This window comes from Dermacentor albipictus, chromosome 1 (assembly GCF_038994185.2).
Source record: "Dermacentor albipictus isolate Rhodes 1998 colony chromosome 1, USDA_Dalb.pri_finalv2, whole genome shotgun sequence".
Lineage (NCBI taxonomy): Eukaryota > Metazoa > Arthropoda > Arachnida > Ixodida > Ixodidae > Dermacentor > Dermacentor albipictus.
This window is the reverse complement of record NC_091821.1, coordinates 217,234,408-217,259,078: the sequence shown is the minus strand read 5'-3', so window position 1 is coordinate 217,259,078 and position 24,671 is coordinate 217,234,408. Positions and strand designations below refer to the sequence as shown.

The following is a 24,671-nucleotide window of genomic DNA, read 5'->3' as shown; positions in this document are numbered from 1 at the left end:
GCGGTGGCGTGTGATGGAAAGTTAAGAATGCCGATAAAATGGGTCCCCAGCGAAGAAGAGTTGGCAGAGTGATGTCATATGCGTGTCAAAAGGGCTCAATAATGTTATACTGCCATGCAAAAAGATTATTTTATGCAAACAAATCCATGCTCTCTGGCAGGTGGAAATAGTCAGTGCCTGAGCGATCGGTGGGCAGCCATCTTCTATTCCTTTCGGAATGGGGCAGTCACTGGCTATTCAGAAAAAAAAACTTCAGTTTTGTTCATCATATTAATGCATCTTTAACGTGTACATGTCACTTTGACGCGGTGAGTTTTCACAGTTTTGTGACGTCGTGTGACAGACAGGCGAAGTGGGTGCAGCCCGAAAACGTTTGACGAATAACAGAGGGCTAATGGCGAAAAGGCGCCGAATCAGAAATAAACTTTGCATTTCTTCAATATGTTCATGTATTATTAGTGTGTACATGTCGTAGATACGTAGCTATCACAATTTTCGTGATGTTGTGTGATAGACAGGCGAAGTTGGGGTGGCCCGAACATTTTTTGACCAATTGTGGAGGGCTGATTGCAGAATTGGAATAGAGAAGTTTGGAATAGCTTTACGCTATAGCGCCCATAGTTTGGAATGTGAACTCCTCTAATGCCATAAACGATTTTTAAAGAATATCTACAGCGGGATGGCTGCCTGCAAGGCGCCATTGTATCGCTGTCAGCACCACACCACATGCGTGTTTGCTTGTTCCAAAACATTATAATTAATGCCTGTTGATGGCAGTCCTGGCAACGTAGCAGGGGTATGTCTGTTGGCCTAAGTCATGGTTTTAACGTCCGAGTGCCACCCAGCAGCAGTTGCGATTCGAATTTACTTTCATCAACTTCGCATACATTATGCCCGGTCTCCCGAACAAAATACGTGCTACCTAATGGACAGGTAACTCCACGATGGGCCATTTGTCATCAGAACAAGTTCAACGAAAATACCAAACATGTAGCTGACTTTCTTCAATGAACCAGCTGGGTTCAGGGGTTTGGGCCATTGCTTCCCTGATATCCATGCCAGCAAAAAATTCGCAGACGATTACTATACTCCCTAATGCGAAATTTGAGTGCAGCTCTATATGTGTTTTCATTTTGGGATATATTAGCTAGTGCGGATAATCTGTCTCATGCGGCATGTTACAAATGGAGCGAAGTGTGGCACGACTGCCTCTCTAATCGAGAGATCAAAAGAGGCAGCGTGTGGGTTATGCGTGAGTGCGATTCACAGCAGCTGCCGCAGACAGATCTCCACACATGCAGCACTTTGTTTCCATGCAGACGATGCGCACTACTCTGGCACCATCTCGTAGCCATCGTCGCCGCAAAGCCTGTCTTGCGCTGCACTACGCTTCTCACGTTTTTGCCCTACCTTCCTCCTCCCTTTTCTGCCTTATGGTTCCACTGCACCTTCTTCCTCCACTTTCTTCCTCGCTCTCTCTTCGCTGTTGCCATCATTCATCCCACACTGCACTCTATCTTTATTTCATCCTTCACTGTGCTCATTCGCTCAGTTACGAGGGACAACACCAACGCTCACCGCAGGAACGGGTGCCTAAAAGCTGCGTACCTGGAGCATTGCTGTAACACTCTTGCACCCCACAGCACAGCAGGTTTTGCGGTTTGGACATGGATTTATTGCAGTTAATGTCTATAAGCTCAGTTTTCAGTTGAAATGTAAATGGTCCAGAACAAAACAATGCAAAGAGTGTGGCCGGACTCTGTATAATGACACCGTCACCATTTTAAAAACATTGGTTGCTGCTGCCAGTATTAGTAACTCTATATGGCTGCTGCTGCTAATCTCAGGTTACGCTCATGCCCCTGGTAAAGGCACCCTCGTCGGGGCTGCATCTGCAGGGTGCCTGTAGAGGAGCCACTGATTACCATCTACCGGGCACTTACGAAAGCACGCTTCGGTGCAGTAGCAGACAACTCTTTGCAGCAAGGATGACTGATGTATGCGGCTACAATTTCTCCTTTGTTCAAGTGCTGGACAGCTTCTGCTAAGGTGACAGCTGCAGGAAAGGCGTGGGCCCCTATGAGAGCAGACATGTACGCTATGTTACTGGAGTTTAGGACAGACTAGTCCGCGTACATGCCAGATGCGTCCCGCAGACAAGCCTAATGACTGCAAGTTACGAAGTGGAGCTCGTGTTAAGCAGCTATTTTGTTTTGTTGACTAATGTGATGACTCAATCATTTTTTTTTCTAAATTCTACCCTTGCTGCATTGCTGTTTCTATACCTCAATAATCAGCACACGTTGGTGCAGACTTATATCTCAAATGACTCTCACAGCGCGATTATGACACACATTGTAGTGATCTTGCTACTGCTGAATACACATGACATCACTGAATAACCGCTGTGAAAATCGCCTCATCAAGAGCAATCATGAAATTGTTAACAAAAATGTGTACCCTTGTCCGAAGTCACCAGAAGCACAGGTGAATACAAGCACAACTTGGAGCTGCACCGCTTATGCGATTCCGCTGCGTACGTTGACAAAATGCTCTTCCCGCTAGTCGTTATCTCAATTCGAAATTGTCTTAGTGACCTGCTTGAAAACGTACAAAGCTAAAGTCTTACCAAATTTTGAGTGTCTTTTAGAGCGCAGCTCTTAGGCGACCATTCCTGGGGTGAGCGTTGGCATTGTGCCTCAGTGTAACTGAGCGAACGAGCACAGCGAAAGGTGAAAGACGCGAGGAGGAAAGCAAAGAGGAGGTTGCAGCAGAACCATGAGGCACAAAGCAGAGAAGGGTATTGTGAAAGTGGGAGACGAAAAGCATAGTGCGGCGATGATACATACGAGATGGTGCCAGAGTAGTGCACATTGTCTGTGGGGGGGTCTGTTGGTGGCCGCTGCTGTGAATTGTGCCCATGCGTTACCGATGCGCTGGCTCTCATGATTTCCAGATTAGCGACACAGCCACACCACGCTTTGCTCCCTTTGCAATGTGCTGCATGAGACAGATTGTCTGCGCCAGCTAATATATTTTAAAATGAAAACACGTATAGAGCTGCGCCCATATTTCGCATGAGGGAGTAGTGTAATCGTCGGTGAACTTTTTTCTTCAAATGTAACTGAAGAGAGTAGCTGCATTACATATTTAAAGGCAGAGCAGTGCCAGCCAAAGTACATGGGCGCTGGTGGCAAGGGCAGGTTTAGTCCTTTGCAGCGTAAATATTGCACTCCTACAGATGATTACAAAATGCACACGAAAAAGGCATCTGGCTGTGGAACAAAGCACTCAGCATGGTAAGTCTGCTCATACAGCAGCAAGCTTTAATGACTTCACAAACATGACTCAAATTTTTCAGGAAAAAACATACAGCAATGTCATATGCAGGAGCTAACAGCAATCCTCGCCTTGAGCTACCCCTTTTCTAAAACATTTCACAAGTAACCACAATATCGATGATGCCCTTGGCTGTAAAGAATCGCGCTGTTAAAGAATCACTTGCCTGTAATCATTCTGATGAAACAGGACGTGATTTAACTCTGCTACAAATGAAGCTAACATCTCGTGCATAAAAAAATGTTTTAAGAGCTCATTATATTGAGGTATAACTGTATTTTCAGAATAATTAGCAATGTAATAGTGCTTGCGTTAAGTAAAAAGGCCTTAATATATTTCATCTTATTCCCCATTGCAGTTTTTCTTGGTGGATATTTACCAAATCTTATCCGATTTCTAGTGTTCTTGCTGAAATTATGCAAGAAAATAATGCCAAGTGTTTGTAGACCTTAACCCTTTGAGGGTCGAATTATATTGAAAAAAAACTTTCCCAGGTGGTCAAATTACTTAATTGCGGATCTTGAATTTACAGAATGTGCAAAGTCTGGAATAAATAGTAAAAAAAAATTAGGAACAGTATTTTGGTGTCGGCATCACTCAGAACCGCAGCATGTTCAATAGTATTTCAGAGTGCAGTACTCCTTGAAATGCGTGTCTATGCACAGTGCCTTATCGCAGTCTGCACACCTAAAACGTGGGTCTGTTCTCCTCTTGGAACGACAAGTTGTGTTGGCACACACGACGTATTCTCTGCATGCGGCTGCCTTGGGCAGAGGTCTGAGGCGCCCTCTCGCTTAAGCGTGTTGTCGCAGAGAGTGAGAATACCTCGTGAGCGACGGTGATAAACAAGCTAAGAGCAGTGCCACAAGCTAAGAGCAGTACTAATCAAGATAGAAATCAGCTTCTGCCGCCCCTGCAAGAGAGTGGCGACAAAGAGAATAATCGTGTTTCGCGCGCCTTCATTGCGATCGTGCGGCAGAACCGAAACCGCGAAAGTGCGTTGCCGCTAAGAGCGAGAATACCTAGCGAACGGCGATAATCAACAAGCTAAGAGCAGCGCCAATCAAGATAGGAATCAACTTCCGCAACCCCTGCAAGAGAGTGCCGACAAAGACAAAGATCACGCTTCGCGGGCCTCTGTTGCGATCACGCGGCAAAACCGAAACCACAAAAGGGGTGTTGCCGCAGTCTGCGTGATGCACTGAAGCTAGAAATCAGTTCTGCTTATTTGTGCAAGAAGGTAGCACAAATTTCAAATGCTTCTTGTAAGTCCTAAGAGGTGGCAGCACCTCCCAGTAAGCACGCATCATCATTATGGCGCGAAATTTCGAACGGAGGGTTGAAACCGTACCCGTACGGCAAAGACCTTGCGGGACAGAAAACCGCCGCCGGACATATACGGCAAAAACTTTCAAAGGGTTAATAACGTTCATTTTCTATAGCTTCTGTTCTTATTGAAATTGTTCATATGTAGTGGATTTTCAGCAGGTTTGCAAAAATCTTTAACAGGTTACAACGGGTTTTCAATGATGTTCTAGTGAAATCTTTACAAGAAAAATGGCAACACTGATGCTGATAATTGCTAAAAAGTGTTTGCTGATTTCATTGTAGAGAATGTTGTTTACATAAAAAAATTGATGAATATAAGAATTTGCTATAGCCTGTTGCACTGACCTTCTTTCTATCTCATTCCTGTTTTCTCCTCTAGAGTGGAGCTCTCAAAACCTGTTGGAAAGGAGTTGGTGCGACTGCTGAAGATACCTGTGCAGTCATACAATGATTTGCTGACAATTCTGCAGCTCAGCCACTTTGGAAGTCTTCTGCAGCTTTGTGACTACCGTGGCCGAAAAGTGATGGCCTGCTTTCTTGTAAACAGTGCCCTTGATAATGACACTCTGATTCCAACACCAGAACAGGTATTAATGCATGTTTTCTGGCTTGAAGTATTGTTGGTTGAAGGCTACTAACAGTATAATTAATAGAAAAAGCTCCATATTTTATCATGAAATTTCAAGCACCTGGAAAGCCTTGGCACACACATTTATGAGCATGGAATAAGCCACATTGCAATCCGCTGATAGCAATACCATATATAACAACGCTGTTTGTAGCAATGAGTCAGCATTGTCAGCTGTTAGGTAGGCTGTATGTGAGAAACTGCATTGCAGGTGTTTCAAGGAACACTTAGTGACGTTAAGCTCAGCGTTGTAGTAGAGACTAGAGGCGGTTTTTACAAAATTAAACCAGCCATTATGCAAAGCAAACCCATTTGCTTGAAGGCTTGTGATTAGCACCAGTTCTGAAAAATGTCCTCGGAAGATGCAGCAAAATGCAGTGCTGTTCCACTCAATGTTTTCTGTACTGCATAATAATGCCATGGGAACTGCTAGTGCTCATGGGAACTGCATGTTAGTACAGTGACCTGCATTTTTGTTCCTGCAAACATCTGATAAATATTTTATGCTTACCGTTCACCTTTTTTGTCTGGGTCAATTGATAATGCACTTGGCGTCATTGCTCACCTGGTTCATCTAATTCACGTATGCACACTATCATATGGGCACTTTTATAGTGAAGCTTTCTTTAGCTACACTACTGGGTTGGTTGTCTGGCAGGTCTCGAGCAGAGCATACCCAGCACAACACACTCGCATGGAAATCTCGCCTGACGTCTCTCGAACACAGTGCACAGAACTCTAGGTCAAACACAATAGACACCAGCATCAATTCAATAGACTCCCACATCAATTGCAAGAAGGAACGTGCTCACATGGAAGTGTTTACAGGCAGCCTTATCGTATAAATCGGAGTGGTGATGAGACGAGACCACCAGAGATGCCTGGCAGACCTTCGAAGAAGCGAAGCAGGGGAAAGCTGAAAGAGAATGTCAGTGCTGTGCAGCAAACAGGGTAAAACATCAGCGTCGGGCAGCAATGTCTGCACGAATGCCTTGAAAGCTTTGCATTCTTGTGGTTCTGACAAAGGCATCTAACCTGTTCAAATTTTATATTGGTGAACCAAGTGGCTGCAGAGACATAGACTAATTTCATTCCCTATCAGCAAATAAGGAGAATAGCATAAAGAGCGATACTAGCAGCAGGGCACTGCTGGCTCAGCATATTTCAGAGTATCGCTCTTAGGTGCCTGTTCCTGTGGCGAGCATCAGCGTTGTCCCTCATAACCAAGTGAACGAACAGAGCAAAGAATGAAAGCAAATGCGGAGCGGCAGCAGAAGATGAAAGATAGCAATAGCAAAGAGAGCGCGAGGAGGAGGGTGCAGTGGAACCATAAAGCGGAAAGTGGAGGAGGAGGGTATGGCAAAAGCGCGAGAGGAAAAGCGCAGTACAGTGAAACTTCGTTAAACCATAGGTGGCTGTAGCTCGGAAAAAGTATGCACTAAACAGTACTGCTTAGCCGAAATAGCACGAGATCGCCCACTTACCTGTCAAAAACGGAACTCGGAGAGAGTGCGATGAAAGCGTAAAAACATGCAGTATTCACTTCGTGCAGCAAAAGTGTTATTTTCACTCCATTTGATGCCGTGGCAGCCTAGCAGTGATGACAGCGGCCTCTTACTTACTGAACCTGTGAACCAGCTTTTCAGCCAGCCTTCTCTTCTCGGCAAACACTTGCATGGCTGATTCCTCGTTGGCATTAGTACATATTCTCCGTGCATGCACGCGGTAGCCCTGCAGAAGTTGCGGGGTGCCTTTTTCATTGTGGGGTGCTGTTCCCGTCGCGACGATTGCATTCATGAGGCTGACGTAACGCACAGCTTCTGCCACTGTCGGGCCTGAATTGCCCATGCTGTTGCTTTCCGTGTCGTCCTCATCACTGTCGTTAGACGACACTTCGGCAACAACAGAGGCAACGACGAAAAGTTGAACCTTGTAGCCGACATCTCTTCGTGGTCATAGCAGCGCTGCCGTGAAACTTCTTCTTATTCCAAATGCCACATACCGTAGTCAACGGTATATCCCTGTCGCGTGCCAGCACCGACTTCGTGTCACATTCGATTGCACGAATGATGTCCAATTTTTCTTCTATGCTGAGCACCTGGCGTTTTTTTTTTAATCCGAGCTTCAGCATGATGCGAGTCCTAGCTTGCACAACGCCACAATGCTCTCTGGCAAGGTGGCACAGCGCCGAAATGATGTTGAACTTGATGTGGCTTCACGCACGAACGCATAGGGCGCTTGGAGGCCGTTCTAATATCTGATGCTTGTTGTTCTATCGAGCCGCCTGGTGGGGACGACGCACCACCGTGATTGCGCGACAAAGAGTATCGGAAACACTACACGTTAACCTATACATATGCAATAAGCTGGTACGGTTTATGCGGATACAAAACACATGATGTTCAGTGGTTGATGAGTCGGGGATTTGACTTTACTACTTTTAAAACAAAACTACTGTTTAAGCGGGTACAGTTTAATGAGGTTTTACTGTACCGAACAAGATGGGCTTTATGGCGACGATGGCTACGAGATGGCGGCAGAGTAGTGTGCATTGTTTGTATGGAAAGAAAGTGCTGCATGAGCGGAGGTTTGTCTGCGGTGGCTGCTGTAAATTGTATCCACGTTTCACCCACGAGCCACCGGCTCGTGATCTCTCAATAAGCGATTTGTAAGTGCTGCAAGTGCTGCAATGATCTCTCACTCCATTTGAAAGTGCTGCAAGAGACAGATTTTCCATGCATGCCAACATATCGCAAAATGAAAACACGCACACAGCTGTGCTCAAATTTCGCATTAAGGAGTATCGTAATCGTTAGTGAATTTTTTTTTATCCTTTTACTTTGACGTCACCAAAATGGTTTCTCTTGATTGAAATGTAGCAGCTCAGCTAAAGTACTGTTGGACCAACTTGGACTATATTTGGTTTTTGGAGGCCAAAATTATTTATAAGCTGGTGTTTGGGTTTCACCGACATGGCAGATACTCCCCGAGAACAGAGACTCCCCTTCCACAAACAGTGAGATCACGAAGTATTACCTTCTTAATCGCAGGGTTTACGGTTTGCCACATCCTTAACTAAACAAGGCTCAGGCACTTACATTATGCTTACTACAGACTGGTACTTATCCTTGCCCATGGAGGCTGAACATGTTTTATCCTGAGACTTATACAGAGCTTTATTGCCAGGATTGTGGTGCTTTAGCCACGCTCGAACACATGCTTTGGTCTTGCGAAAGAATTGAAGACTCGGCGATCAAGGACACGTCCAGGTGGGAGGCTGCACTTAGCAGCCCGGACCTGGATGAACACTTCTGGGCTGTCCAGCAGGCTTACGACGTGGCTGTGAGGCTTGGCCTTCCGGTCCGGACGTGGGAGCGGCCCGCGTAGTGGTTAATTATCACTACTTGCAGGACCAAATCAAGTTTTTCATCCATCTATCATAATTTCGTGCCCCCACCCCCCACCCTTCTCCTTGCATTCACTGTTTACAATGTTCGCATGCAATGTTTACTTGCAATGCTTACAAGTTTATAATGTTGATAAAACTACTATCCTTTCTTCATATTCATATAGCTGTCTGCTAATTTGCTATCGCAATCGATGCTTTGCCTCTTGGGCAAAACTGCGACTTCTTTTTGCTAGATTTACTAGCCATAGACGCTCCAAGTACATGTTTGAAATGGCTGAAACTTCCATTAAATTGAAACCATGTCACGAGATTACTTTGTTAAAACACTGCAAAAAAAGAAACAAGAATGCATACACGGTTTTTAATAAATCTAAGATTGGGAAACGCAAATACCGTATTTTCCGGTGTATAACTCGTGGTTTTCTCTAAATTTTTTTCCTTGGTGCGTCTCATAGAACGGTGTGACTTGTATATGTTTTTCTTTTCTGGAAAAAAGTGCCGTCAGAATCGGGTTGGATGCTATGGCCACGCGAAGCGTGCTGGGTTGACTTCCTCTGGCAGTTGCTACAGGTTGTGTGCGTGCTATGGAGGTATGGGGTTCTTCTCGGGGTTGAGTTGCTGAGTGCTGTGCGAGAAGGATGGAGCTGCAATGCAAGCAGTGGCAGGCCGACCCCGAGTCGATCGACTCCAAAGTCGTCGCATCTGCAGATTGCTTTCAAGATACGGCGCGCACCTCTGCGCAAACTATACTGTACAATCCGCCTTTTTCTCGACGCGATGGCGCATGCGCCCTGCCCTAGCGGATTAGTCGCGAAACTTTTGGAAGGGACGCACGCGTGGCCGCACGGCTAGATATCGGGGGAAAGTACTCCGAAAGAAAAAAAAAGCGTACGGATGCTCACTGCAGTGAACACTTGTGCTGTGTACCACGTTGAAACTCTACTGGTAGCTCGACGTCGGTGTGGTGCCAAAAACATGCGTAGCGTAAGACTGCAACTCCACTTTAAAACAGAAAAGGGCCAGGGCTTCGTCCGGACTGCACCGTGAACCACGTAGTTGCCGTCCTGCATTGACGGCTGTCAAATTTATCAATAAATCCCTGCATTATACTTGGGCGACAGTTCAAAAACACGTTGCGGACGCAGTCTTCTTGCAGAGTCAACCCACTCTTGCTGGTGCATGTGGTGGCAGCGCATGCCTGAGTTCACATACTCATTTAAGGCGTGGTAACACTGGGTCGATACGAGACCGACAAGACGCTGACGCCGGCGATTGGACGACTATTCAGCACTGTGTCACTGAGACCATTTGATCATAATAGGCCGACAACGACACAACAAATGGGTGCGAGTTGTCATACAGCACGATGAGCTTTCTTGTTGACGGCAACGACAAAATCAGCGTGTAGACCATGATAGCTTGATGGAACCCTACGCGATCAGCCGTCGAACCAACAATGCTATAGCTGCAGCTCATTCCCTTGTATATATAATTATTCGCACTCAACATGCGTCGACATGCCTTCAATGTTGAAATGCACAAAGCTTCAGTCCTCTCAAGCCATGCACGTGAAGTTTGAGCCAATGTTGATCATGTTTAGCGAAGGTTGGTTAGGCCTTACCCCGTTGAGTTCGTGCACCCGCTACCGATGGACCTGAGCTTAAAAAATAAGCAATCAGGATGAAGGAAACCGCTCTTATAGTTCAGTTGTGGCATTTGACAACTACTCTTCACTTCGCATGGCATGTACACAATAAGCGGCAAGCGGCGACACGACGCTGTGCCAAAATCTTGTACTTTGATCACCGTTCCCAGCACTGCCAGTCGCATTCGTGTAAATGGTGGGTCTGTGTGTGTTGTTATGCTGACACATTTCTTAATTCCAGAGAAGCACTTTTTACATCTGCGTCAAACAGGAAAGAAGAGACAGTGCATTCGGTACAGCAGCATAAGCTCGCTCAGTTACCAACGGTGTCAGCGATGGCATGCACGTTTTCGCGAGATAACTACACGGCCTATAAATGAGGGCTTATGCCGAGCAGTGTTCTCTAATAATACATTATAGTATGCGCCAACTGTAAGTATGATGAAGTTAAACAAAAGCGAGAATCAGTAGTAACAGCCCGTAATATATATGTGTCTGGATCACAGTTGCAGTTGTTTAAGTGGCTCGGCTGCTGATATTGACTCCTCTCGGGGTGGAACAATACGGCCCACATGCGCAAATATGTATCTTCTGTTAGTTTTTGAGAATCAGTGATGTGCTGTTTCTACAATATCCGTAGCTAACAGCAATCTGAAGCTGTACATGTAAACAAATGCACCGCTTTGGTAAATCCAACCTGGAAGGCTGCGCTCGAAGGCTTCTTGAACATGCGAAATGTTTAGTGAATGTGTAAAAGGAATACAGAAAGCAATGTGCAAACGCAGACATCAGTGACAACGAACTCTAAGGCAGCCGTGTTGACAGATGGAACTCGGCGTGCCTTTCTCGGCCACACTGTTACCACAACAGCATACTCAGGCCTGTTCACCCAGTTTAGTCGATAGGTGAACGACATGCTGCCCCAGAGAAACCATTAATAATTAATCGCGATCCATGAAATGCACAACCGACGCACACTCAACATGGGCACAGGTGCACAAATCAACCGGCGAAATCCCCGGCACCCTTGCAAAATGTTTCCAGCGGCTTGCGTCGGAGGGCAGCACAGGAACATAAAAAATGCGGATTGCGCAGTTTGCACAGAGGTGCAAACTGCGCAATTGCAAACAGAGTATAAGCCACCCCCCTTCCCTGCTATGCTGCCTTCCCGCCTTCCCGCTTTCGGCTCACCGTTGCACGCTTTCACTCGCACATGCAGCATACTGTGTGCGGGGACGATGTTATCGCCCTTGGACTTCATACGGAACATCGTGGTGATCACAACAGCAGAAATGTGCCTGGAGTGTCCATATCATTGCTTGCGCGTGACCCGCATTCACGAAATGAAACATCACATTATTTTTTTAAATTGTTTCTCGAATGAACAAGTGCATCTTATACACCGGTGTGACTTCTATACGTTTCTCTTACGGAAAAACTGCCGTTTTGAGGGGACTGCGACTTATAGAGCGGAAAATATGGTAGTTTGTTACATTGCAGGTTTCATTAAATTGAGTTTTGATTTTATATGTCATCATTAGAACTTACTGAGCTTGGTAAACCTTTCTTAACTATTTATAATGATTATATCTCATTTGACTGCAATCAAAATCAGGTACCAGTTGATGTAGTCAGTACACGAATTCTTTCTTGTTACATCATTAATAATTTTTCTACCTGCATAATGTTCTGCTGAGAAACTGTGCCAAGTGATGACCAAGGTAGCTTATGAGCCACATTAAAAGTAATTCAGACTTCTGACCTGCTGTGCCAAACACAAACCCTTCAAGCCTACCGAATGGTTTGCTTGCTGTTTCCAGGCAGATCAAGTGCTCAATTTGATAAGCCCACTGGTTCAGGACCAGCCAGACCAGCCAGACGAAGAGGAAGACCCAGAGGACTTCTTGGAAGAGCAGGTGCTTGTAGGGCGATTTGCAAACCTCATGGTGGCTGACTCGCCTGACCAACAGTATCTGGTTTGTATCAATGCCACTCAGCTGGAAAAAAAAGAAATGCACATTGCTCTTGTGATTCGAAACATTTTTCAACATGTATTGTTTAACTTACAGATCGTGATGACTGCCAGGAAGCACTTTGGCAGTGGAGGCAACAAGCGCATTCGCTACACATTGCCTCCACTTGTCTTCCAGTCGTATCAGCTGGCTTTCAAGTACCGTTCCTTGAGTGACAAGGTAAAAGATTACCAGGATTGGTAGGACAGTTTATTTGCCTGCCCTCTGAGTGTTGTAAAACATGTTGGTCACTATGTTACAATTTGTCTGTAGAGTTGATCTAGTGCCACACAAGCTATTAAGTAGGACAGTTTCTTTGCCTGCCCTCTGAGTGTTGTAAACATTTTGGTCACTATGTTACAGTTAGTCTGTAGGGTTGATCTAGTGCCACACAAGCTATTAAGTAATGAAAGGGAAAATCGTCATGTACTTGACTGTAGCACAAAGCTACAAACCTTTCTTTCAAAGCTCTCTTTCACGAGCGTTTCATCATCTTGTGGCCTTCCACAGAACTGAATTGCCATAGTTAACCTCCCTATGCTTCAGATTGTTCGTTAATTTGCCTTTGCTCTGCGATCTGCTAGCCTCCTGGTTAGCTCATTTGGTAGTGATTGCTCCGGAAAGGCTTTGGTCCCAGGTTTTATCCTCACACCAGGAGAAATTTCTTAACTGTGAAGCTTTCCTTCTGAGAAAACCGTATTGGGGTTCTTTCATAGCTTCATGCTAAAGTCGGATAGATAACAATTTTTCCTTTCACAAACCTTCCGTCACCTTGCGGGCTTCCGCACTTCCGAACTTCCAAACTGATTTGCCATATCCATTGTAGCGGGGGTCAGCATTTAAAGGGACACTAAAGGCAAATATTAAGTCAAGCTAAAGTGATAGATTAGTGTTTGAGAATATCAAAGGCGTCAATATTATTGCGAACAGAGCTTTCGTTATAAAGAAATTGAGGTAAATGCAAGACATGATTGACATGATCCCTGGGAGATTCAACCACTAGCTCAATAACGAAGGTACTCTTCATTATACCACATTTACTTGAATCTAATGCATACTTTTTTTCCGATAAAACAAGTCGTGTGCGCGTTAGAATTGAGTACGACCCTAAATCTGCGTTATCATATTGCAATTGGCATTTCAAAATGGCTGCCTCGTACACGTTTTGAGCCTAGCTGCCGTAGCTTTCTCCATGTGCTATAGTATGTGTGCTTAGGCAATGCTTCCTTTGGCTTAGGTTAGTGTGCGGTCCGTCTTCCCATTTTCTGCGTCTGCTCTAACAGCATGGGAGTGCCGACTGCAAAGACATACTGAGTTCATCACGATGCCGCAATTAAAAGGAAAGCGATCACGTGCGTGAAGACAGGCTGAAATCGGGCCGCATCACGGGCGTTCGGAGTTCTCAAAACTTGCGTGCAGGACTGGCGCAAAGAGGAGAGGCGTTCTACACTGACGGCTGCTACGTACGGTGCATCCGCGTGGCATCTATCTTGAAAGCGATCTGCGGTGGAGACAAGAGTCTGCACATCTAGGTGCACTGCGCTGTTCTCGTCGCTTAGTTCGCGTCGAAGCGAGAGGCCCTACAAAGGTCAATTCCCTTGCTCCTGCTGCTGCACTTCCTCACACCAGTGTTTAAAGAGTTTCCACGATCATTGAGGGAGACGTGTTCATGCTTGCGTGCACGTGACAGCATGCTTGTTAATTTAGTTAGTAAGCAAATGTTTAAATATCCGTACAGCGGATAAAACTACTATCCTTACTTTTCGTATAGCTGTTTACTAATTTGCTAGCATAATCAATGCTTCGCCTTTCGTGCGAAACTGCAACTTTTTTTATTTATTGCAACCTCAGTGCACTGGGAGTAAATATTTGTTTTTTCCAAATGAGAGAAAGTTGTAATTCTGTGAAAGGAGCTGTGCAGTACTGTAAGGAACTTTTCTTTAGGTCACGGCAAACAGGTGCGCGTTGCAATCCAGGGCGTTTCATTTTCCCCCTATTTTCAGTCGTGAAAAACTCGTGCATGTTACAATCGAGGGCCTGGTATAATCGAGTAAATACGGTAATTCTTTCACCAGTATTCGAACACTCTTGTAAAAAAAAAAATCGATGTATTGCAATAGAAGACGAAAGAAAATGCTATTTTTCCAGTTCTATTTGATTTTTAGAAAGAACTCGTCGATGTTGCCCGTGCCCATGACGCAGGCAGTCGAAAGGTTTCGTTTTCTCCACACTGTGCTGGCCGCGCTTTCGCATTTCACTAGTTTGGCTATCGCGTAGTTCTGTGCTGGTTTTGCCAGCTTAGGAAACTCGCACAAACTGCAACTAGGGGAGAATGCCTCGTCCATGTGATGTTACAGTATTCCAGAACGGTCCTTGCGACTTGACCAAGAGCAGCTGCAGCGGTGAATCCAACACTCTGTCTTGTCTTGGTTCCTCCATGGCCGTGCGTTTGCATTTTGCACAGAAAACCATAGCTATTTTACTCATTGATGGCTGTAAAGGGTGGTGATAGCATATGTAACATCACCGTTCCCCACTGGGGGTGGGTGATTTGAATTGTGCTTAAGCATTGCGCTTCAGCGGCAATTTTCTTGTAAACCGAGTATTTTCTTGGCAGGGAACAAGCACTGTGAGATTTCTGTAATGGTATTTTAACAGTCTACATCGACTTAGTATTTTTCTTTAGTGTCCCTTTAATAACAACGTGGTGCAGTGCATCAATTTTTATGGGACACCTGTACTAGAAGTTATTGCTATCTAGAGGTGGTCACATGTACCTGGGAATGTGTTTAGTGTGAAAGAAAGCACTTTTCTGCACTGCACTGTTATGTAAGGATCCACATGTCATTGTTTGTCCGCATGACAATTGTCATGAAAAATTTAATAAACACAGGCTTTTGCAACATGCTGTATTTTCTGACATATGAGGCTCGTTGCATGTCTCTTGTAAAAGATTGTGACCTATACATGCAATAAAATATGTTATAGCTGCACTAATCTTGTTCCGATGGTTTCAGTGCTGAAATTAGTACACTGCTTTTCACAAAAAACTAGCTGACAACCTTATCCATCTAATGCAGGATGACAAGTGGGAGAAGAAATGCAACAAGATTTTTCAGTTTTGCCACCAAACTATCAGTGCACTTATCAAAGCTGAACTCGCCGAGCTACCTCTACGCCTGTTTCTTCAAGGGGCACTAGTTGCTGGTCAAATCAAGTTTGAAAATTATGAGACTGTGGCCTACGAATTTATCTCGCAGGTACTTTCATTGCACTTTCATACGCTTGCTACTCGTTTCATTTGTTCTTGAGACTTGAGAGCTATAGACCATGAGCTGAAATTAGGGCGAAACTGTATTTTTCTGTGTTATCAACACATAGCATATGAAATTGCTTTTTTTTTCTTTTAGGCTTTTTCTCTGTATGAGGATGAGATTTCAGACAGCAAAGCCCAGTTATCAGCAATAACCTTGATTATGGGCACAGTAGAACAGACAAGTTGCTTCTCTGAAGAAAACCATGAGCCGCTGCGTACACAGTGCGCACTGGCAGCATCCAAGCTTCTCAAAAAGCCTGACCAGTGCCGTGGTGTAGGTCTTTGTTCACACTTATTCTGGTCGGGCAAGACCCAGGAGTCTGGAGGTGAAGAGGTTTGTGGCCTTTCTATATGCTAAGTATATTTCAGCATCATTGGACATATCACTTCAAGAATTCCTTCCTTAGATTATGTGGCTGATATGAGGAGCATTAGATTATGGTGCATTCCATTCAGACTGCACTGTCGAGCTTGTCTCTGCCTTTACTTTCTTACCTTAATGTATTTGCAACTTTATTTAGAACGAAGTTTAATTTAAACTAAACTTTTGCAGTTATTATTGTAGTAGGTTTACTTAGGCACTGGGACCCGCCGTGGTTGCTCAGTGGCTATGGTGTTAGGCTGCTGAGCACGAGGTCGCGGGATCGAATCCCGGCCACGGCGGCCGCATTTCGATGGGGGCGAAATGCGAAAACACCCGTGTACTTAGATTTAGGTGCACGTTAAAGAACCCCGGGTGGTCGAAATTTCCGGAGTCCCCCACTACGGCGTGCCTCATAATCAGAAAGTGGTTTTGGCACGTAAAACCCCATAATTAATTAATAACTTAGGCACTGGAAACTGTCTGCAGTCATTTAATTAACTCTAATCTATCATTGTACAAGTTTTGTTGTTCATAGTTTTGTAGCCTGCTTACAACAGATGATTGTAATGTTTCCTATCTGACATTGCACAATTTTGGTTGTGTCTCTGCTTTCTTGCAGCTGCATGATAGCAAACGAGTTGTTGAATGCCTTAAAAAAGGAATTCGTATTGCCACACAATGTATGGACCCTTCAGTCAAAGTGCAGCTTTTTGTAGAGCTGCTGAATTATTATATTTACTTCTTTGAAAAAGGCAATGAACAGGTGAGTTCCGATTGTTTTTATTTTCATGTGATGAGTTAGTTTTATTTCTCCTTTTTTTTTTTAGTTGTTGAAAGGAGGTGACCTTTGTGTAACTTATAGCCTGTGGTATGCATCAAATATTCTGGACATGGAATAATAAACTAAAGCATTAATAGCGCTTGCTGGCACATTTGAATGTACTATTACAATGGCACGTTGCTGCGTTCTGCCAGTAACTGCCAGTTGCTACCGATTCATAAACAAAATGGTTGTATGTGAAATGCATCCTTTCTGTTTGGGGATGGTGATGGTGTCTTTTTGGTCCATGACTGTGTTACACAAAGACAAAGGAGCTCAGCTTTGAGAGATGAGAAGTGTGGGCTCTTGTTTAGTGATAGTTGTGGTAATAAGTTGCTTTGATGCCAAGGTGATGGTATAGCATGGTGCTGAGTTGGCATGAAAATGCTCTACTTCAGACTGAATTATTTTCATGGGCTTGCCAGGAAACCTGCTTTTTGTCACTAGGCTATTTTTGTCACATTGTATATTTAACATTTTTGGCCCTGGTATTCTATAAAAAGAACACAAAGAGAAATTATTCTAAATCGTGACACAAATAGTCAGCAAACTCAAGAAAGAATTTGAGCCATTCTCCATACACCTCCGCCAGCATAGGCGACAGTTTCTTTGTCCTTGTCTTCCTCAGAAAACCCTAGCAGTAAAAACAAAATGGCGCAAGGCAAGAAAGACGACTGTGGCAGTATCCATGTCCTTTGATATTTTGCTCAATACCTACTGTCACAATAGCGATTATAATTTTATGTGTTGTTTCTGATATGCTTCGGGGTGTATTTATGTCAGGAAGTTTTGCCTCTCATTTGCGCGTAGCCCACAGCACGCCGTTATCTACGTGTCATGAATATCGGACACCAACGCTCAGTGGTTGTCAAGGGCCCGGCATGTGTTGAATGTAGAGTGAGGTAGCTGTTGCCTGTGACAGCTTCCCATTTCTTGTTTTATTATTCCAGAGGCGATAAGTCATCCTGAGCTGCTGTACTTAGTGGTAAGGGGACTCTTATAGGGAAAAGTCTTTTTATCAAGGACCCAAATATATTTGCTACATTATAACATGTGTGCGATGACAATGAAAAGAAACATATACAGTTTGCTTTTACAGGCTTGGGGGACAGTAATTAGTAGATGAAGAATTAGCCGTGTATTATGAAACACATTAGCTTGGACACAAAACAGCTTTCCCACTGTCATGTTGCAAACTGAAGTTGTTACAAATCAGCTGACTTGAATTGGACATACTTTGGCCAACTAAAGGGATATAATGGGTCACCAGCATTTCATTCAAGTATATTCTCACACTTGTGTGTTTTAACATGCACCAGCACTCGCCAGCCAGCATTTTCACACTAGCTTGTGGCCCTCATTTAACTGTTATAAGTATGGGCAACTCATATGGTAGTGCTCACCTGTGACATCAAGCTATACTCCATTTCATACATAGCAGGCAACACTACAAAGGCTAGGGAGACTTCTCTGGCTGGTGTCTTCCCTCTTGCATATGTAGCAATTTAATCTAATGGCTAAAAGAATTCATAACTTCACTGGTAATGTTGTGGTGATACAGAAACTTGTATATAGTAAAGTTGTAATACGAAGGCTGCAAAAGGATCTGCACTCGTATAAAAAAAATCAAAGGCCATTATGGGCTATTTCGAAAAAGATTAAGGCCACAGTATTTTTGCACATAAAGCCCCATATTGGATAACTAGCCATGTAGCCTAATGGTCCAACTACAGTGCACTAAAAAAAAAAATAATAATAATAAATTCGCTTTGATGTGATTTGAAGCTTCACAAGGGTGAAGTAGTGGCAGCAATACAGGAAAGGATGGCCCACTCCACAAGAACATATGAGTATGACACGACAGGTGTAAAAACAGCATGATTGGGCTTCCTCCCCCTTTTTTTCCTACGGCACTTTCACTGCTGGTTCTTTCGTTGATACTGGCTGTCTTGAAGGTATGATGGGCCGATTTTCTTTCACATGCTTGATGAGTGCATCATTCTGCTCTCATTGAGTGTGCATATTTGGTATACAAATCATGGCAGTGTTTTTGATATTATGCCAATCACTTAGAATGTATAACTGTGGTGGCATATGAAATTATATATACACTTACTGTGATCATTAAGCTGGAGTTTTTTTGTCTAACTTGCCTTGTCTTGGTAATTTGAAACATTTCATGTTATGTTACTTACAAATTCAGGGAGGGTACCATCTTGATTACTGGTAAAATAAGTTGCCTGGATGGCACAGTACATGTCCCTTTCTCAACTGAAGTGATGTTCCTTTTACTAACATATCTGAATATTTTTCAGATCAAGACTGACACTGTTGGCCAACTTATCGGTAGAATAAGAGAAGAGCTTCCACAGCTTGAAGCAAATGAAGAGACAGACCAAATCAAGAAGCACTTTCAGAACACCTTAGATCATCTACGCACTCGTATGGAGTCCCAAGATGCCGAAGGACCATCTTACGCAGGCCTCTCATTATAAGTAGAAATTCGGCAAAGACATTTTCAGGTGAGCTATCTGTAATCAGGATTTTCTATTCTTTTGTATTTTCGGGCACATGTAGCATAAAATCCAAACGTACTGCGCACACCTTGATTACAAATGTAGTACAAACTTCAAACCTGCTGTGTTCACCTTGGTTACAGATGTGTCCTCCCATTATTAAGAAATCTTGGGCATCTGCTCCCTTTTCTAGTAACAGCAAGATCTACAGAAACTAAAACCCCACAAAGTCCGTACACCATTACACTTAAACGAAACAACAATTTGTTCACATATATTTCTGGACATGGAAAGTATACCGGTACGAAGAAAACAATGTAATGATAATTGAGTAAAAATTAATTAGTATGGCAATTACTTACTTAGTAATTGATTTGCTGAACTATTCATAACTGAAAACTCCTGCCAGCATATCAGAAACGCTAGTGTGGGCTCTACATTGGGCTTCCTGTGCTTAATCCCTGCCGATGGCGAGCTAACTCGTCATTACAAAGGTTGCACTACCTTGTAATTTTGACACAAATAATTCACAATGTCTTTTGCTATTTTTTCAAACAACAGCAGTAAATAGAATTGCTATAGGCATTCCTGGTATCATATTTTTTTGAGGTGAATGGCAAAGTAAATGCAGGTAAAAGGAATCTGGACTTTTCACAAATAAAAAAAACTTCTGTGGTAGTTAAGGGGTTAGGGTAGATACAGGTCTCGAAATGCTAAAAAAGTATTGATATCGTAAAAATGCATTTTACTATGTTTATACATTCAAGAATGTCCACAAAATGTGAAAGCCAAATTCAATCTGAAGGTATTGTATATACATGGTATAGTATATACATGGTATTGTATATACAGGTATATACATGCCAGGGCGGACACGAAATGGCCAAGGATACGCCAAATAGTCGAAGTTTGCACACTTGCAATGTGCGAATGTAGTGACCGGCAGTCGCCCTCTTGGGCTTCTTTTGAAACTGCTTTCCTTGTGCGTAGTTTGCCCATCTTCAAAATGGCATCAGTGTGTGGTCCTGTGCCTTTGTTTTTCTTTCTTCTTTTTCTTCTTGGCTATGGTGCTTCTATGCCTTGCATGCTTCTTAGCATTTGCTAGATGCATCGCATCTGTCTACTGTATCACTTTGGTGCAGCCGCTTGCTTTGCGACCACATAGAATGACCGGCCGCCTTTCTTTTGCTCAGGGCCCCAATGGGGCCCCAATGTGTGGAGATATTCATCTTAAGAAGACTACACATGAAGCGTTCAACAAGAAACGAAGGTGACCGTGGAATTCACGACACAAAACAGCAAGGCATGCCATACTCCCAAAATTGCCGTTTACCAGATCCGAGAACGGAGCTGCAATGTAACCTAGCACGTTCAGAGTGGACTCCTCGTCGATCCATACCTCATGTGTCAGCATGGACTGCATCATACTCCTGGTTGCCAGATTGAACACAGAACTGCAACCTAGCATGTCCAGCATGCACACCTCATCGACCCATGCTTCGAGTGCTGGCACTCACCGCATCATACTCCTGGAATCGCCAGTTGCTGGACCGAGCTTGTCCAGCCTGCATGCCTTGTCGACCTATGCCTCGAGTGCTAGCATGGACTGCAGCGACATTGTTTTCTTATTGGCTGAAGAAAGTAGCGAGTGCACAGCGAGCACCAGCAACTTGAAAAAATGCTTGACCTAATAGTTGCCAATGAAAAGCACGTTCAGTCTGGTGGGCATTGACATGAAGGAAGGGAATGACAGTGGGATGGAATTTGTGATTTGTGGATTTGAACGTCAGCAGTTTTTTACGCTTATGCCCTGCCTCGAGTATGGTGAGAAAGCGGTGATGCTATATGAGAACCAAGGCCAAGAGTATGGGCTCTCTGTGAAGCTTGTGCTAACATTCTGTATGTGCAGCATGCGCAATGCATGGTTTTCTTTGTCGAGATTGAGTGGTGGGGCCTATATAACTCCATTCAAGGTGAATGTCTGAGCGATGAAGGCAATCCAAGGCATAGGTAAGGGAGCAACAACCCTTTCTGACATTTTTGCAACTATGAACATATTACACCGCAGCTTGCACCATAACACCTATCAGGGTCACATGGGCATGATGGTGCAAGTGTGCAGCAGTATAGTCAAACCTGGCTATATCGAACATGCAAAAAAATGCCTATCAGTTCGACATAGGGCATAATTCAATATAAGCCTGCTAAAGAATTGGACGTCACAAAAGCACATGCCATTTATAAAACCACTTTATTGATGAAACTAGCTTAGTTTCGCATGAAATAGTCCTGTGTTTTCTTCTGCTTGTGGAATTTCTTTGCCAGCGACGCACACACTTCTCCACATTGTCTAAAGAGTCGGAGCAGCTGAGGCCGCAACCTTCCACATTCACGCGGAAGCACCGGACTAGTGCGAGTGCACCAAACACCTCGGAGGATCTGGGCAAAGGACCACCGTTGCTTTCCTCATTGTGACCACTTTCACTAGTGCTCGGTAGGATGTCGGCAATGTAGTCTTCGTATTCGGCCTCTCCCGTGGTCACGACACCATCATCTGCACTCACAAACTCGTCAACGGCTTCTGGAAATTCTGATAGCTCGCTCCAAACTTTGGCAACACCGGCACTGGCTTTGTCGCACTCATCAGAATTACAGTCATCATTACAGGAACATGGAAGCCGGCATGTCCACTTGTACATGGCCGTGCATACGTGTTGGGCGCCACGGGCACCGGGTCGCGAGTTTGTCCACTTTAGCCTTAATCTCCCCGTTATTCTTCCAGATCGTGCTGAGAGTGCTCCTCAGAATCTTGCACACTGCGGGGTCATCCGACTTCTCACCGTGTTCGATCCGATTTATGATTTCAAGCTTCACGGCAAAAAGCAAATTTTGCCGCTTCATCACGGCAACACTGCGGGAGAAGGCCCACAAGGCAAAAACACAATGAACCGGAAAAGCAGCGAGACAACTCGCACTTGCGCCATCTTGCACAATGAGAGCACAAGAGCCTCTGATGGGCTGTCTGAGCAAGTGCTGCAGGTGGGCCAGGATCATTTTTTGCAGGGGGGTGTCAATGGCTCGCCCGACGCAATGCGGTCACAGTAGGGAGAGTGGTTAGATAAAGCCAGGCCGCTGTGAGGGAAAGCCAACTGCTGGGGGCACTTTTGTGCCACTTGTCGTTGACATATCGGGAGTCGCTGCTATTTTTGTTCGATGTAAGTGTAATTTTTGCTATATGTACTCATTGTAACTATAGTACCGTGTTCAGAAATTGTTCGGTATACAGAATAATTCGATGTAAACGGGTTCGATATAGTCGGGTTTGTCTGTAGCACAGCAGATTGTGAGGCTGCAAACGTAGACCATATCAAGGAGCTATATAATGACTTTGCCAACCTACCAGGGAATATAGATGTGATTTTTGATAGAGCCTCGCTCACACGCAGCCACAGTTTTCACGTTGCTGTTGGCTGCATCATCAAGATGTACTCCAGGCTTGTTGTGGACCACATTGTGCTGTCCAACTTTTGCTTAGGCTGCTAAAATGAACCAAAGCCCAGTCAGCTGGAGTACAGTACACAGCTTGGCATGAAAAACATGCTATGGAGTACCAAAAGAACATTGACTATAAAGCTGGGCAAATGGGTTGCCAGCTGTACTGTACATGTTTCAAAACCCACTTGACCAGTATAAGCTGCACTATACAACAATGCTATTTGATGGGTACAGCAGGACTTTCCATGCCTTGACAGATTCATCTGTGTACAGCTTCTTTAAAGTGAAAAAAAATGGCTGTGGCTTAGCTAAGGTTAAGCCCAGGATGCGAAGCATACTAGCCTTTATTTTAGTTGTTGAACCACTGTTTAGCCTGGTGAACTGCTGTTCCTTGGCTATATTTGGTTCGGCTAGACGAAGAAACAACTCATGCGTTACCCTGCTTCGCCTTCAAGAGTGGAACGCGACAGCATTCCTGTCGACCCGCCAGCGACTACGCGCCCCGCATTGGACGCGGTGAGCGTCGAGCAACGCAGCGTTCGGCGCGGCAACGAAATGTGCGCCTGAGCAAGCGTCGCACGCCTGAGCCTTAGAAACAGCTCGTTTCTAAGGCAACACCGCATTCACTAGAGGCGCTTTTGTACCGCTTTGAAGCATCGTACTCGTGGCTCAGTGGTAGCGTCTCCGTCCCACACTCCGGAGACCCTGGTTCGATTCCCACCCAGCCCGTCTTGCAAGAGTTGAGCCAAAGCCACTTCTCCTCTGTCGTGACGTCACGGTGTCACGTGGTTTCATGGCGACACCGCCGCGCCTGAGGAGCTGGGTTGAGCCCTCGTAATATGCTTCGCATAAAAAAAAAGACTGTCAATTATGTCTACCAAGTACGTGGGAGCAGCCTTGCGTGGGCTTGTTGACCAAAAGGAGGTTCAAGGTAAGACGATTGGAGGAAAGGGTGTCTTGCCCAGGACAAAATAAAAGTAAACAACAAATTACTATGGCTATGCCTTTCAGAGCCACAGGAACGATGTGCCAGGCATGAACAGTGCAGTTGAGGCCACACTGCAGCACATTTCATCAACTGATAATGTTCCTAAGCATGGCCTTTGCACTGAAGGGCCATGGAAGCTTTGGAACCTGTCTTCAAGCAGCTGAGTGATGCCCTCTTGGAGTGGTGCAGTGGTAGCATGACTCAATATGCAAGTGAGAACCTGTAGTCTGTCATCTTGGAAGTCCCGAAGAATAAACATGCCTCACTACACAGTGTTCAGAGGGCAGTGGGCCGAAGCCGGTACAACCAGGGCGTGAGATGGGCAACATTGCAATAGCCAAGAAGCTGGGCTACAGTGCAGGCACCTGTTAGGTGTGCTGGAGCCTTGGAAATGATTGCCGACAGTTTACATGTCTAACAAGGACCATGCAGACAGATCTGCTGTTAAAAAAGCAATCTTGCCAAGAGGCACGAGCCAGCAATGGACTCTGCCTACAGTCACGGTCAGCGGTAGGGTCTAAAAGCAATCAGAGGCCAATGCCGTAGTGCTGCAAGAATTAAAAAATATATATTATTTTGCTTCGGGACTATGGACTTGGTGCAACTTTACTTGTAGAGGGGCAGACCACATGGGGATGTGATTTGTGCGACTGCTGTTCATCTACAAACTTAAAAAGAAATGTTGGGGAAGTGGCTGGTGGTAGCTTTCTCACACTGTTTTCTTGTACTATTCATGATGCTACAACAAATTTTTCATTATTGTTATTGTGTTGTGGCGGCATAGCATATGTGGCATAAACTTGTTGATGA

General features: G+C 44.6%; 1 protein-coding gene across 2 annotated transcripts in view; it reads left to right on the top strand.

Annotated features, from left to right (window-relative positions):
* Vps35 (Vacuolar protein sorting 35) overlaps positions 1-24,671 on the top strand; it is a 58,723-nt gene that overhangs the window by 28,502 nt on the left and 5,550 nt on the right. For both annotated transcript variants that reach the window (XR_011511074.1, XM_070530882.1), the window contains exons 10-16: positions 5,048-5,255; positions 12,171-12,326; positions 12,420-12,542; positions 15,443-15,622; positions 15,773-16,012; positions 16,662-16,805; positions 19,178-19,384. Coding sequence is in view for 1 of the 2 variants with exons in the window: in XM_070530882.1 (XP_070386983.1) it covers positions 5,048-5,255; positions 12,171-12,326; positions 12,420-12,542; positions 15,443-15,622; positions 15,773-16,012; positions 16,662-16,805; positions 19,178-19,357 (1,231 nt within the window). In the remaining variant the exon portion in view is untranslated. The remainder of the gene's footprint in view (positions 1-5,047; positions 5,256-12,170; positions 12,327-12,419; positions 12,543-15,442; positions 15,623-15,772; positions 16,013-16,661; positions 16,806-19,177; positions 19,385-24,671) is intronic.